Source organism: Cajanus cajan, chromosome 8, assembly GCF_000230855.2.
Source record: "Cajanus cajan strain Asha chromosome 8, NIPB_CcT2T_4, whole genome shotgun sequence".
In the NCBI taxonomy this organism is placed as follows: Eukaryota; Viridiplantae; Streptophyta; class Magnoliopsida; order Fabales; family Fabaceae; genus Cajanus; species Cajanus cajan.
Genome location: NC_138524.1, coordinates 19,143,192 through 19,158,072, shown reverse-complemented (window position 1 = coordinate 19,158,072; position 14,881 = coordinate 19,143,192). Strand labels below are relative to the sequence as shown.

General features: G+C 31.9%; 2 protein-coding genes across 5 annotated transcripts; both read right to left on the bottom strand.

Moving 5' to 3' along the window:
• Positions 1 to 45: 45 nt before the first annotated feature.
• On the bottom strand, positions 46 to 2,507 carry LHCB3 (light-harvesting chlorophyll B-binding protein 3). Its single transcript, XM_020382339.3, has 3 exons — positions 2,168 to 2,507; positions 1,462 to 1,623; positions 46 to 677 (listed from the first exon to the last, which is right to left on the bottom strand). The coding sequence occupies exons 1-3, from the start codon at positions 2,288 to 2,290 to the stop codon at positions 168 to 170; spliced, it is 795 nt and encodes a 264-aa protein (XP_020237928.1). The 5' UTR covers positions 2,291 to 2,507; the 3' UTR covers positions 46 to 167.
• Positions 2,508 to 5,253: 2,746 nt separating this feature from the next.
• LOC109817135 (diacylglycerol kinase 1) lies at positions 5,254 to 12,462 on the bottom strand. Of its 4 annotated transcripts, none has more exons than XM_020382335.3 (13): positions 12,201 to 12,462; positions 11,208 to 11,415; positions 10,971 to 11,093; positions 10,710 to 10,838; positions 10,111 to 10,196; positions 9,135 to 9,258; positions 8,495 to 8,543; positions 8,291 to 8,373; positions 7,744 to 7,811; positions 6,999 to 7,070; positions 6,738 to 6,825; positions 6,482 to 6,598; positions 5,254 to 5,897 (listed from the first exon to the last, which is right to left on the bottom strand). In XM_020382335.3, exons 2-13 carry the CDS (start codon positions 11,400 to 11,402, stop codon positions 5,571 to 5,573), a joined length of 1,461 nt encoding a protein of 486 aa, XP_020237924.1. In that variant the 5' UTR covers positions 11,403 to 11,415; positions 12,201 to 12,462; the 3' UTR covers positions 5,254 to 5,570. The 4 variants fall into 4 exon arrangements, with proteins under 4 accessions (XP_020237924.1, XP_020237920.1, XP_020237922.1 ...); XM_020382331.3 differs by lacking the exon at positions 12,201 to 12,462 and adding an exon at positions 11,829 to 12,146; XM_020382333.3 differs by lacking the exon at positions 12,201 to 12,462 and adding an exon at positions 11,847 to 12,146.
• Between the last annotated feature and the right edge of the window lie 2,419 nt (positions 12,463 to 14,881).

The following is a 14,881-nucleotide window of genomic DNA, read 5'->3' as shown; positions in this document are numbered from 1 at the left end:
TGTCTTCCAACTCATCTGTTTAATAAATCAACAAGAGTTTTAAAATGAACCTTAAAAAGTCCAGTCCACTAATCTGAAAAACATTGTGATAGTAATTAATCTACAAGGAAACTTCCACTCCATATCATGGTACTCATTAACACAAACCAGGCCAAGAAAAGCCAAATTCAAGACCCAGGCACAAACTTGGTGGCATAGACCCAAGCATTGTTGGCCACAGGGTTGTCAAGGTGGTCCAAAAGGTTCTCAAGAGGTCCTTTCCCAGTCACAATGGCTTGGACAAAGAATCCAAACATGGAGAACATGGCCAACCTTCCATTCTTGATTTCCTTGACCTTGAGCTCAGCAAAGGTGACAGGATCATCAGCAAGGCCAAGAGGATCAAAGTACTGACCACCAGGGTAGAGATCATTGCCCTCTCCAACCCCTGGAAGGCCATTGATTCTGAACCCTTCAACTAGTCCCATGAGAACCACTTGGAAGCCTAGGACTGCCAAGATGCTTTGTGCATGTACAAGGTTGGGGTTCCCCAAATAGTCAAGGCCACCCTCTGAGAATATCTGAGCTCCTGCTTTGAACCAAACTGGCTCCTTGAAGTCCACTCTTACCCACTTCTCAAGCACTTCTGGGGTGATGCAACCTAGTGCTCCAAGCATAGCCCAACGCCCATGGATCACCTTGATGAAGGTAACAGTTTAGTATATTTCACCATGGCATGATAAATAAAGAACAAAACTTAAATGTAGTGTCATACGTAGTATTAGTATTGTTTTCCAATCAACAGTACCAATATAATATCAACAGTACCAATATAATATATGCAAATTAAATGATTCCATCAAATGTTAGTGAGGATTAGAGAACAGTACCAATAATATGTAAGTTTTATCCAATGGTAATTTATTTGGCCTTTAGTGATTTCTTTATGAAACACAGGTTTAAATCCATTTGAAATTGCTATAGTTTTCTCAATTTCGGTGGGTTCCTATACTTCAAAAGTTTGGTTGATTGAGTCTTTCTAGTTTCCTTTTGTTAAAGAATTGGTCTTGGTGTGGGGATCAAAACCAAGGTAGGGACTTAAAATCAAACTTTAGCAGTACAGGACCAAAATCAAAATTGAAAAAAAAAAAAAAGAATTCAAACTGAATTTAAACCTAAATCAAATCATACAAGCTTGCAAAGGAAGTTGATTCTTACTTCAAACTTCAAAGAGCAATTGAAGTTGAGGCTTTCTAGTTGTTATCCTAGAATGTTTGTGAAGGAAGACTACTGCTAATACTATTTTTGTTTAGATTTAAAATCAATCAAAACCTACAATATTGTGTCAGAAAGGCAAATATTTGTTTATGATAAAGAAACTTGATGAATGTTTGCTTGTGATCACATCACATGGAACCTTATGTTATTTGGTCCTATGAACAATTGAACCTTTTCATTGCAGTCTAAGCAAAAATAACTGACCTCAAGAGCCCTGTTCTTGGCAAATGCTTCAGGATCAGCAGACAACCCAGCAGTGTCCCATCCATAGTCCCCTGGGAATTCTCCAGTCAAGTATGAAGGGGTCTGAGCTGAAAAGGGTCCCAAGTATTTCACTCTATCTGGTCCATACCACAGTTCATTTCCCTGCTCATTCATCAACACAACCACACTACATAAGCCACACAACACAACCCAAAAACTAAAAGCAGTAAGCACTAAGAAAAAATATGAAAAATGTTCCACCAATGTTTTTTGAACAAGTGTGATAGCAAGTTATACCAAAGTATTTTAACAAATCTAAATTGTGACTTGTTAAAGTAATCCTTCTAAAAAGTAAATGGGAGGAGAATATTAGCACCATGAATGCTAATATTTTTTTTGGTGGAAACAACATGCATCTTCTAATAGAGACAATCCTGTTCTAGCTGGATTTAACACAACTGCATACTCAAAATTTGAACTCAAGACTCAAGACAGCTGGTTAAGCTAAAACAACTTCATACCATGAATGCTAATATACCCTCACATTAGATATTCTTCGAGGAGTATTCAATTTAAGTAAGTTGCATGTTGAAAATAACTTAACAAATCTAAAGTTACAACTTGGTAGTTGGTAATATATACTCTATAAAAACAAGGAGATAATATTAGGAAACAAAACCCCATGTAATATATATTGGAAAAGTACCATGGTGTATTTGCCAGTTCCCATGGAGACAACATCTCTAAGAGGGTTGGCATTAATTCCCCTACTTAGGCCAAGGAAAGGTGTTGGTTTAAGGACAGTGCCAGTGCTTGCTGTGGCTGCCATGGCTCCAAGTACTTCACTTCAGCTGAAACTTGAAACCTTCAATTTACTTAAATAGAAGACTTACAAGAACGGTTCAACAGAAGCTGGTAGAAACTAGGAAGAGGGTGTGTGCATGTAGCATCATATGTAGGGAAAGAAAATCTGAGGGATATGAGTGGTTAGGAACACAAGAGTGGGATGTTTGTGGTGGGGACCGTGTAGTTTGGACCAAACAATGGGAAGCCTTCAAAAGATTTTTAGTATCTTCAACTCAGATCTTCCTATCCACATTTTATCTTTTGCTCAACATAAATACTGTCTTATTTGTGCATGTAATGAATTTGGAATCAAGAATTAGAATGGAACATTCTCTTTGGTAAGACATTTTTCAAAAATTTGTATTTTATTATTAAATGTGTTTTATGTGAGGTTTTTTTTAAAAAAAATAAAATAAAAGATAAGTTATCTCATTAGTAAAATTCACATGAAAAAGAAAGTCGGACAAAATATGTTAAAGGTTGTATTCTCAGAATTTTTTATTTTCAACGATCCATATATTATCAAGTATTATCATTATTATTAATATTATTTTCTTTAGCCTTAAAAAAAAGTATTGTCATTATTTGTTGTGAAGCAGCTGTCCATGAAAACAAAAATACAAATTTTTATTTAAACATATTTTGAAAACAAAAATGCGGTGACGTGGCTTCAATTAGCAACGTTCAGATCTCAAAACTGTGACTGTGACGCTCCCACAAGTCACAACCGACAAACCTGTTAATAATTTATCTCTCATAAATAAATCTTTTTGATAAATAAATCCTTTTATTTTTTGCTGAAATAATAAATAAATCTTAAACTACTAAATATTTGTATTTTTTTTTCAAAAAAATTTCAGATTTTGTAAAGCATTGCATCGTATATTTTTAAAGAAACTTCGGTTATTCATTGTTTCTAGTCACTCAGATAAATGTTGAAAACAATCTATACTAATAGTAATAGGTAAAGAAAATAGTTATTTTTATGATCCTTTTTTTGTCTCCATAATTGTGGGCGATGATACTCCTATATTTTAAGAAAAAAATATTTTTAGTAATTATCATTAACTAATTATAAATAATCACTTACATTATTATATTTTTTATTTATTTTATTTTTAAAAATATTTAGAGGCACTTCATGCCTCTTTTTCATAGTTAAATATAAAATAAATTCCTACTTGTAATTAATCAGAAGTTATAATTTTAAAATAGCTCAACACAGATATTTGAACAATCATAAATTAACCATGTCTGCTTGCGAAATTTTTATTAGCATGTCATATTTTTATTTTTTAAGCATCAGAATACCACACTTAAGATTTTATTAATCAAAATGTCACACTTTTTTTATTAATAGTAAGAAGTTGGGTTGGTTCATTTAAGAGTTCTTCTTTCAAAATTTCTCTTAACTACACCAATTTGATAGTAAACTATTTTCGCACTCATTAAAAAATCACACCTAAAAATCTTTCAAAAAAACTCTTAATTTAGATAACTAGATTCAGCTCTTTTATCTACCCTAAGTCTTAGTTGGAGTGCCACATCTTTTAATGTGATAGTTGCATTTACCACATGATAAATGAAAATGTGACATTTTGATGAATAAAATTTTAAGTTTGACATCCTGATGCTTAAGAAACAAAACTGTGACAGGTTGACAAAAATTTCCCTGCTCGCAGTTTTGTTGGGCAGAGATATCCACACATGTCATGTTTGTTTTTTTTCAGCAAAATTTTAATCTTTAACTAAGAAAAAAGGAGTGAGAAGATTTAAACAATTAAAAAAAAAATATACATTTTGATAGTAAAAAAAAAATTATGCGAGAAAATCTAAATGGAAATCTCACATTCTACTCTTTATATCCATCGACACACTTTGAAGGGAGATGTCTGCGTTGATTGTAATGTTGAGTGTTTGGGTTCAATTTGGCTATAACAACCAAATTTTCCTTTCTCTTACTCTTAATTTGAAGTACCTATTGCTATGACAGTTTTCTCTTTTAAAAAAAAAAACTAAAAAATAGCAACAAATTTTACATGCCAAGGGAAATGATTTTAAAGTATATCTCAATACCCGTATGCTTATATATAAGTTTAGAAATATTTTTTATCTTATATTTAAACAAACTCTATTGTAATAATGTAATACTAATCTTAGTTTAGTTACTGGCCGAGAATAATCGATTGGAATAAGAAAAGAGGATGAGTCCCTTTTGACTTCTTGACATGTTATTAATAAAATGACATTTTTATCACTAAAATTATTATCACCATAGTAAGATTCATCTAGTTCAATTTATCTCCAAAATCGGACATGATTCTCTTTATATTTTCTTTCCTCAAAAGATACACTACTTGTTTAATCTCACCACTTGCTTGCCCTTGTTACGTGCTCCATATAAAAATCAACCAATTTTAAGTAATCAAATCATCAATCATTTCAATTTCCTTTCATAACCAAAACTCATCATCAAAAAGGGAATTTCATAAACCAAGGCTTACTTCAAGAAATTTAAACATTCATTCATTTTAAATTTTTAATCTGTAATTTTTCCTTTCTTTGGATTTTATTTTTTGTTTTACTTCTCCTTCTTTGTTTTTTTACTTCTTTTTATTTTTGATATTTTTGGTCAAAGCATGAAATTAATATAAAACAGGTTTCCATTTAATTCAGGGATATAGAAGTTTTACACATGCAATAACAATCTCTCTAGCTGCTGAGAGAGAGATCGACCAATATTATAATATCTGTTAAGAAAGATCTGTATATTTAGATTATGTTTAGATTCACATAAATTTTGGTTCAATGTGAGTCACTGGGAATAACAACTATTTACTTTTGCATCAATTTTTATGTGATTTCTTTCGTGAATACAGAACTAAACATGCACTTAGTGATAGACTGAATTTCAAAAAAAAATTATCTCTAAAGAAGAATAATGGGAAACCAAAAAAATAAAATATCTCATTGACATTGAAATGAAAGAATAGATTATGTAATGATCAAGATGTACTCAAACCAGAAAGGACTGTACACTAGAAGTATGACAACTATACTATATATATAACAGCAATAACCCTATCCATGAGATCATTTTAACAATTCCCTCCAAAGTTCTCTGTACATTAGAAGAACGAATAAGGAAAATTACATGCACTATAAAAAAAGAAAAGAATTTACTCCTGCCCTTTCATTCATACCCTGCTAGACTTTGTACATGCGCAGCAAACACTGAGCACTGCCACTCCTTTCTGTGTACACTAACTTATATGAGCTATATCAATTGATCCATCAGGATATTTGAATGTGTCAGCTGCACCAAACTTGCGCCGTTCTTCCGAATCTTCTGGTGGTTCTTCATCACTGCTATCATCTTCTTCATGATCAACGGTAGGTGAGGAGGGATCATGAATACTTTTGGAACGGCACAATGGGGTGGCAAGCATGCTAACTTGACCATGGTGTGATATCTCAACAACAACTGTGTCATCATCTTTTGGGAGGGGTTGTTTCCATGGCTCTCCATCAATTCTCATGAATGTGCAGTCAGCTGCACCCTTGTGAAACTCAAAACGGATTCTGTTTGCCTGCATGATAATGGCGGCATGGAAACATAAGATTATTGATCCATAGAGAGATTATGATGACAACAGTGAGAATTGAATCTAAACTCTCGTGCATCTACCTCAACTTCCTACATAGTGATTCTGGAAACATATATAGTATGAGCTAAAAGAAAGTAGAGAAAGAGGGATTGAAATGATGTCTTGTTTCTTGAACGAAACTTGATAATTGGGCAGATTCAAAACAATTTTCTCTATTTTTTTTTAAAGTATCTGTTTGGATTGAAAAATAATTTTCTATTTTTATTGTTGATTACAAAAATATCACCTTGTCTTCACTTTATTTTCTATATTTAAAAATTTGTATGGGAAACAACATTTTAGTAATTGTTTGGTTTAGAAAATATTTTCTATTTTTCATTTTTAATTATAAAAACGTCACCTTATAAAACAAGTTTTTAAACAAGTTTTTGTTCTTAAAAAATCAAAAACAATATTCTAAAACAAGAAACGAACAAGCCCTAAAAAATTGTTTTCAGTATCTTGTAGTTGTATACCAATGAAAAATTAATAACTGCCGGTATGATCACAATTCCCATATTTCCTACCTGTGCCAAACGAGTCCCGTGTCCATTTGGTGCAAGCAAAACAAGACCATGCCAAGCATCTCTAAAACCAACTACCTCAAATAGGCCATCATCCACATAGGGAAGAGTCAGGTCCCTCTGAAAGGCAAAATTTACAGAATATCAAATCAGAATCCCCGTACATAATAAATATGCCTAAGTTCACAACAAATATGCTCCCTAAAAGATTCATGGAAGTTGCAACATAGGCAAAAGAGAGATGAAATTAGGCACTTACATAAATTGATTTCTTCCTATTTGGCGTTCCCCAAGGATTAAGTCCACCAGAAAAACTGGGCAAGTTAAGGCAAACTATTGACCGAATACTGTATATGAAAATCAAAAGTTTGAGTCAGTGTGGGGATTCGTAAAATTATACCAAGGTTAGAGGTCCTATTTACTTTCTTCTTTTGCATCATACCAACATCAAATGCAAGATGTTTCAAAAAAAAAAAAAATATACAGAGATAATCCATAATTCCATATTTTAAAGTGTCACCTGCGAGGTATGTGGAGATCTTCCCAATGACCTTTTTTCATTATCTTAACCTTTGCCAGCTGAGCAATATTCCTGTTCAAAATTTTAGCATTCTGAATTAGACTACCACAATACAAGGCAAAATTGTAAACTCACCACCATATGTTTCAATAAAAAAATAAAAAATAAAAGACAGATACAAAGACAAAAAAAAACAGAAATATCCCAATACAAACTAGTATTTCTTGTTTACAACTTCAAACTGACTTCACAAGCAATTTATCACCATTTAACCATAAGTCACAGTTATCTCTGTCTCAGTTTAGTATCAAAGAATCATAATTCATAACTATAGGTAAATATTTGAGAGAATGTTCATAACTTATAACTGTTTTTGCTTTCTTATATTCTATACCTAACTATAATGAGGTGGAAGCATCGGGTACAGCAAATTTAAATTGATATACAGAAAGGAAATTTCATGCTGGATCAACTCTATCATTTTCTTAAAAAACTCACGTTGCTCACTGTATCCTTCATAACAGTGGCATGTGAGTGTGTAAATGCTGCCAGTACACAAAAACCACGTTTTTACACCAAACACACCTCAGGCTTTGCACAGGATTGGTTTAGGACTGAGAAAAATAGATGTAACACTACTTAATAAAATGCTATTATGAAATTTTTCTCAAATAAATAAATTGTACTAATTTTCTGCCAGAATGAACTCAAAAGTTATATAATTGATGCCTCTTTAATAACTTACCGTGAAGAAGATTGAAACAGAGAAGAGAAGAACCATCCTTGTGTACATCCAAGCTTCAGATAGGCACTCTGGTTAACAGAAAAAAGGCATGATGAGAGGGCCAACTATTGACAATAGTATGAACACAATTCACCCCTAACTTAAACCAAACACACCCCTCAAAGCTTCAAAATCTAATGATATATGGAATTGATCAAATGATAAGGAACTGTTTTGTAAGATCACCATAAATTATTCAGTCACTTGATAATTGAAATTTGTGTTGAAAGAATATTCAGGACATTCAAAACTAGACTGCAGTAAAGGATAACAAGTAACAACTGAACATTTCAAGTAACTTCTGATTCATAATATTTTGTCTATGTCTATCAGATAACAAATGCTCAATTAATGTGGTGAAAAACATAGCAAACAAAACCTATTAGATTTAACTTCCAAATATCTTGTACAGCTATAAGGATAAGGAGATGTAAGCAATAAAAATATTGAAAAGTTGAAAATAAGTTATTGCTTCAACATATCATGTTATATGTGAGGAATTTGGTACCTGATTATATAACTGATTTTTAAACTTTTCCGGATTTGACTTCCTCTCTGAATGAAATGCATAAGATACTTGGGCATCCATTCCTGCATAGAACACACATTTTTAGGTCATACTTGCCGGTTGCACCAATATAATAGCTTTAAAATATGTATTTAGTCTTCCATTCTCAAACTTCTGTAGCTAAAAACATTTTGATATTCTTACCCATGCTAAAGTAGTTCCAAAATCCCCCACGGTAAGTGTGGTAACCTTCCTGTAAACAGACAACAGTTCACTGATAAGCATGCATGGAATACCCACACTCCTTAAAGTAAAAGAAAATATCAAGGACTTGCAAACAAGAAAAGCTAAAGAAATCAAAGCTTAGCACTGCAATTGCCGGATTGTGTTCTGAATCACTTTGGCTTTTCCGACACCATCAAAATTCTGGTTACCTACTTTATATTCATGTGATTACCAGATAATCATATCATATGCCTGCATATTAAGCTCTTCTAATTGTTTTTAATGACACTCTAAAAGTTCTATGAATGCCTACCATACATTTTATGTGGTGTCCGAACGAGGGACAAGTATTTGACGGTGAATCAGTCAGAAGTCATATTCCTGACCTGAACCACAAATTACCATAATCTTTTGGGAAAAGAAAAAGTTAACTGAAATTAATAATAGAAAATATTAGATTAACTTATTTTCATCAAATGATTAAAAGACTTAGTTGCTTCACAAACATCTTTAATTTTTTTTATTCCCTTCATTATTTCCAAGTGTACAGATTTATTGGCACAATAATTACGTACAGACATTAACAATGAAAAGGAAATAAAATATATATATAACTCACCAAGTTTAGTTTATCTGTTGAAGACACACGATGAAATGCATGCATGGCATGAGGCAGCTCAAGGGGTGCAATAGGGTCACATGAACCTTCTTTTGGAGCCTTCATTCTCATTATAATATGCCAACTGAAAAAAAAAAGAATCACTTAGAAATAAAATTTTAGCATAGTCAAAGAACTTTATTAGTTGGAAAATAACTAACAAAAGATGCTAACTATGTTTTTTTCTTTATTTTTTTTGTACATGCTTCAAGTTCCTTTATGAAAAAGCAGGATATAGAAGAAAACAGAGCAGCTGATATCTAAATGCCACATTAGCAACAAATAGAAAACCATGGATATATATTTGATCGGGCAACAAGGTTAATGGATGTAAAATTGACATCATTAAAATCTAGAAAAACCAAAGATGTTCAACCTTAAAGTAAACTAATCGCATAACAAACCCAATACATGTATGCTGTGCCCTTAAAATCATAGCCAATTGCACAACATGCCCGACACATGATGATGCCTCTTTCCTGCATGATAAAAATTCCTGTCCTGACCTCTTACTCTGAGAGAAATCAAGAGTGCTACACAAGGCCAAAAAATCCTATATTCTTTTATTTTGAAACCTTAGCGTTGAATGGGCATAGTTAGTTAATATAGTAAAATAAGGGAGGACAACGAAGGGAAATACCTTAAATATAAGAAGAAGAAAAAACTACCATATACAAATGCAACAATAAAAACACAAAGTAATTTAAGCAAGCCATGCTAAAATACTTGAAGCGTATCATCAAACTCATAGTCGTCTCTCACATGTCTCAGACACTTACAAAATCCACATGCAACATATGTAGCCAGCAGAACTCTAGAAATTTAAAGCAAAGTTACACTGATGTTTTCCGCAACGATATTGAATCCAGAGTATATTTTTGCAAATGTGTGAGAAGTTTCACTAAATTTGGAAATTCAAATAAAATGGAGTAGATACCTGTCTATTTTCATTTCCTTTGCCGCTTTTACATCATTTAGGAATGACGCCACTGATTGGAGATCCGTGGTTGGATTTTTCTTTCCCTGTAAATGAAAAAATCATGCTCAGCACATTTATAACTCTTACACTGATTCCAGCACAAAACAAAACCTTGCACTTGACCATGATTAGAAAGAAAGATCGCTCGTAAAGTATGAGCTCAATATATTTTATATCAACATATTTTTTATCAATCATTTTAGAACACCCACATACAATAAATTGATAATGGATGAATATTGCAAAATGTCCAAGGAAAACATCCAGCAAACAACCAGACATAATTTGTACCATAGTAATCAAAATCATTCGATTCACAACTCAAAAATTAGCCATGCAGTTCATGATTTGAATCACAATTTGATAGATAAGGTTTATACTAGAAAACGACCATCAAAAGTAAACAAAATGACAACTGATCTAAGTGCTTAAAATAAGGTAAAGAAATGTTCAACTCTATGACTTGATGCTGACATGCTTATTAATCAAAACTGATCCAAGTGATCATGAAAAATTCATATAGTTCAGCAGATTGAACAAAGAGCCAAATAAAATACCCATCCAAATGCAAAGGGAAGATTGTTTCCAGTCCCCAATGGCACTGTAGCAATTGGCGGCGGCTGAGGTAATTTAAGGTCAGATACAACTCCAAGAAGCCAGCTGGCAGTACCATCTCCACCCGCAACCTGATTTTAAAGAAGATATTAGAAACAAAGGCTAATCAAAGATCATCAAAGAATAAAACCATTGCAATATGAATCTGCTTCATTGCTTCAACTATATCAGAACCAGAGAGCACAACAAAGCAATCATCTTACAATTATTCTCAGCCTATTCTGAATTTCAGCCGCAAAATTATCTCCGTTGTGCTTGAGCATTTCCAGAGTAGCATAAAGCCTCTGCAGCACCTTATCCGGAGCATTTTTCCCCAATTCAAAAACCTAATACATAAATAAAATTGTCTTACCGTCAAACAGATCGTTCCATCTTAAAAACAAACTCAAATTTCATGACTCACTTGCAAAGAAAAATACAAAATTGTAAAAACAGTGTACCTGGTTTTTGTTGAGAAGTGTACTATAGGAAACAAGAAGCTCCCCTCCAAGCTGGCCACCACTTTTGGAGTTTATGAACACAATCACAGGACACGCAGGAACATGCGAAGCACTTCTTACCTCAGATCCCGGCACTAATATGTAATCCGGAATACAGAACTCCCTCAACGCTCTATCATAACTACCATCACCCATTGCTATCTGAAAACTGCATATTTTCATCACCAAAACAAAAATTTCAAAATTCAAGCACCCAAATATAAATTCAACAAAATTTACATGCAATTCAAGTACCCAAGTATAAATAAATTCAACAAAATTTAGATTCAATTCCCCACATGCTTTTAGTGTTATTATCAAATCAGAATTGGAATTTTACTATGGTCAAATGCACAGTGCACCAACCTTCAATGCAAATATTTATTACGCGAATTATCATAGTAAAACTCAAATTCTGATAATAAAAAAAAAACACTTTAGGAACTTCATTTAAGTTCTGCGAGTAAATAAATTTTCAAGTGATGAAAAACAAAAACAGCCTGAACACACCATATAAAAAATAATAACAATAAAAATGAAAACTTTATAAGTTATAAAAAAAAAAAATAGCAAAAACAATACGGTAATGACGATGCACACCACCTCCTAACAAGGAAGCGAAAAGCAGAACCCTTGCCACCTCTCGCCACCATTTTTCTCGAATATTTTTTTCTTCTTCCGTTTTTCACTTTTCAACTTCGGCAAACACAACAACGAAGCTAACCAAAAGAGAATGAGCTTTCTACTTTGAGTAGTTTCCAACAACAAAAGCAACCAACTGTTTTCAGTTCCACCATCAACTCACAGAATCCGATTCGGAAAAGGCGAAAAACATTTCGGACTTCCAAAAAGGGCCTTGCGCCCGTAGTGCAAACAAACACGCATCACGCAACGTGCATGACCACCAAAACAGAATTTTTAAAAAAAGAATTGAAAAAGAAGAAGATGCTTTACCGAAACGGCACCGTATCTGCGCGTTGTTGCGTTGCTTTTGCGGAGAGATATTGAGAGCGATCCAAAGGAACAGTGCTTTGTTTGGTTGAGTTGGCGAAGGAACTGCGGATTCCTTGGAAAGTATCTGGCGAAATGCGCGTAGAGAAGAGAAGGTAACGTGGAGAGTTGAATTCGCAGGTTTTTGTGAATTTTTAAGGTGGTTTTGTTTTGGGAATATTGAGATTGTTGTTATATATGTGTAGTTGGAGGTTGCAAAAAGGTGAAAGCTGAATGTGACAGAGGAAGATGGAGGCGTGGAAAAAATGAAGAATCACTGCGAGGTTCTGCCACGTCACGCGCACGCTTTAGTGATTTTATCGATTCTCGAGTTCCTCGAGAGGAGTGGGCCCCATACCCCAACGGAATCTCTGTGACGTGGAAATTTCCAACCTCGCTCCAACCATTAAAAATGTTAACGATATATTATTTAGGTTAAATACCTTTTTAGTTCCTTACAATATTTTTTATTTTAATTTAGTTCCACTTTAATTTTAGGTTTCAATTTGATCTCCAATAATTTAAATCATTATAATTTGAAACTTTCGTCTAAATGATTTAAACGAAGTTAACTGGTGGCCACGTGGATGCCACGTAGATGCCACGTAAGTGGATCCCAAAATACTTGAATACACCTAGAACCAAAACGGCCCGTTCTGGTTTCAGGTTTTTCAGGCATTTTGGCATCCACGTACGCATTCACGTGGCCAACAGTTAACTCCGTCTAAATCATTTGGACGGAAGTCCCAAATTGCACTAATTTAATTTATTGAGGACCAAATTGAGACCTAAAATTAAAGTGAGACTAAATTGAAACAAAAAAATATTGTAAGGGACCAAAAGATGTATTTAACCTATTATTTATTAAAGAGTTAATCATCTATACACTGTCAGTGTAAAATTTTTTTACACTAACAACCAATTATATCTTTTAATTATATCATATGACTATTAAAAGTAAATGTGTTTATAATGACATAACACAATTAAAAGATATAATTAGTTGCTAGTGTACAAAAATTTTACACTGACAATATATAGGTGATTAACTCTTTATTAAAACTAGAGAAAAGGAGACACTTATCTCTAATAATTATATACAGATAAATATTAAAAATTCATATAAGAATTTTTTTTATATTCAAGAATATAAATGTTTACTTAAAAGTAAAGACGAAAAAGATAATTATTAAAATGTATCCTTTTATAATAGATATAGATAAATAAGTACTATATTTTTTTTATTTGATAATTTTGCTCTAATTTTAAAGTTTTCTAGGTTTACAACAATTGTTTGAACATTATTTTGTATTTTTATTAAAATTTTAATATGCTATTTATTGTAATTTAAACTTGATTCAATTAAAATTTAATACCGTCTTTGTCTAGTTTAAATTGATGTTTACGGTTGGCTTTTGAATTAAAAAATAATTAATATTTAAAATAATTTATAATATTATTATGTAATTTCTGAATATATCTCATATTTTTCTTCTTCTAATAATTAGGCTTTTTCTATATTATATTCTATTTCTATTATTTTGAATTACTATCAAATGTCTTATGAGAATTTCTTTTTACTTATCCTTTCATTTGTACCAACAAAGTATCACATGATTATATATGTGGTTATAATTTGATTTATAATCTATATATGGAAAATCATTTATTGTGAGTAGTTAATTTCTTGAATGAATCTCATTATTTCAATTAATTAGTTCTAAGTTATTGAATAGGAGATACCTTAGTTTTTTAAATAAAAAGTAAAATCTACTTTTTATTTGTGATTAACAGGAAAATCTGCGTTGTATTAAAAGAAATAAATAATTTTATAAAAGTTACTTATAAGTAGTTTAAGAATAAAATAAAAAAGTGAAAGAATGAATATGAGTAATTCTAAATAAATAAATAAAATATATTAATATATCCGAACGTGATTTTAAAAAGTTGTACAAATAAATAAAAATAAAAATTATTTATAATAAAAAAAATGGTATAGATAATTTAACATTGTGAAAAAATGGAAAGTTCGAAGAAGGAGATATTTGAGGTGGGGACCACACGTGATTCAAACACGATTTATCTGGTAAATCAAATCCAACACGCGTACAGACGTTTGCAGTGACCGTTATATATATATATATATATAAGTTAATCATTGCCTCTATAAACACATTTATTTTTAACAGTAACATGATATAATTAAAAGATATAATTACATTTATTTTTAACAGTGACATGATACAATTTAATTGATTGTGAATGTATACGTGATTAACTATATATATATATATATTTAATTTAACACAAAGTTTGCATATTTCTACCCACGCGAGGGCTATATAAATATTTTACTACTATATTTAATAATATTGAAGGATGTATATATGTTTGAAGGAGTAGGTGGAACTAACCCACCTTCCATTTATTATAAATCAATTTTCATTGAAGTTACATTATTTTTTATTTTTTTATTATAATCTCTTTTCCCCTAAAAATATAGCAAGCATTATCCATACAAGAATATATATTAAAAGAGAAAAAAGTTACTTAAATCTAAAATAATGTTCACTATTATTTTTGGTTCGTCTCTAGAGTATTTACTATCGATAGTAGTAAGTGTTCACTATCATTTAATTGTAAAA

What these genes read in the sequence shown, in the direction of transcription:
- LHCB3 (XM_020382339.3), bottom strand. Translation starts at nt 2,290, where the DNA reads ATGGCAGCCACAGCAAGCACTGGCACTGTCCTTAAACCAACACCTTTC. An exon ending in GAACTGGCAAATACACCATG is followed by an intron (nt 1,624 to 2,167) that starts GTACTTTTCCAA and finishes ATGAATGAGCAG; the next exon opens with GGAAATGAACTGTGGTATGG. An exon ending in CCAAGAACAGGGCTCTTGAG is followed by an intron (nt 678 to 1,461) that starts GTCAGTTATTTT and finishes ACCTTCATCAAG; the next exon opens with GTGATCCATGGGCGTTGGGC.
- LOC109817135 (XM_020382331.3), bottom strand. Translation starts at nt 11,899, where the DNA reads ATGGTGGCGAGAGGTGGCAAGGGTTCTGCTTTTCGCTTCCTTGTTAGG. An exon ending in CAACAGATAAACTAAACTTG is followed by an intron (nt 8,544 to 9,134) that starts GTGAGTTATATA and finishes GTCTGTTTACAG; the next exon opens with GAAGGTTACCACACTTACCG. An exon ending in GATCTCCACATACCTCGCAG is followed by an intron (nt 6,826 to 6,998) that starts GTGACACTTTAA and finishes TTTCATATACAG; the next exon opens with TATTCGGTCAATAGTTTGCC.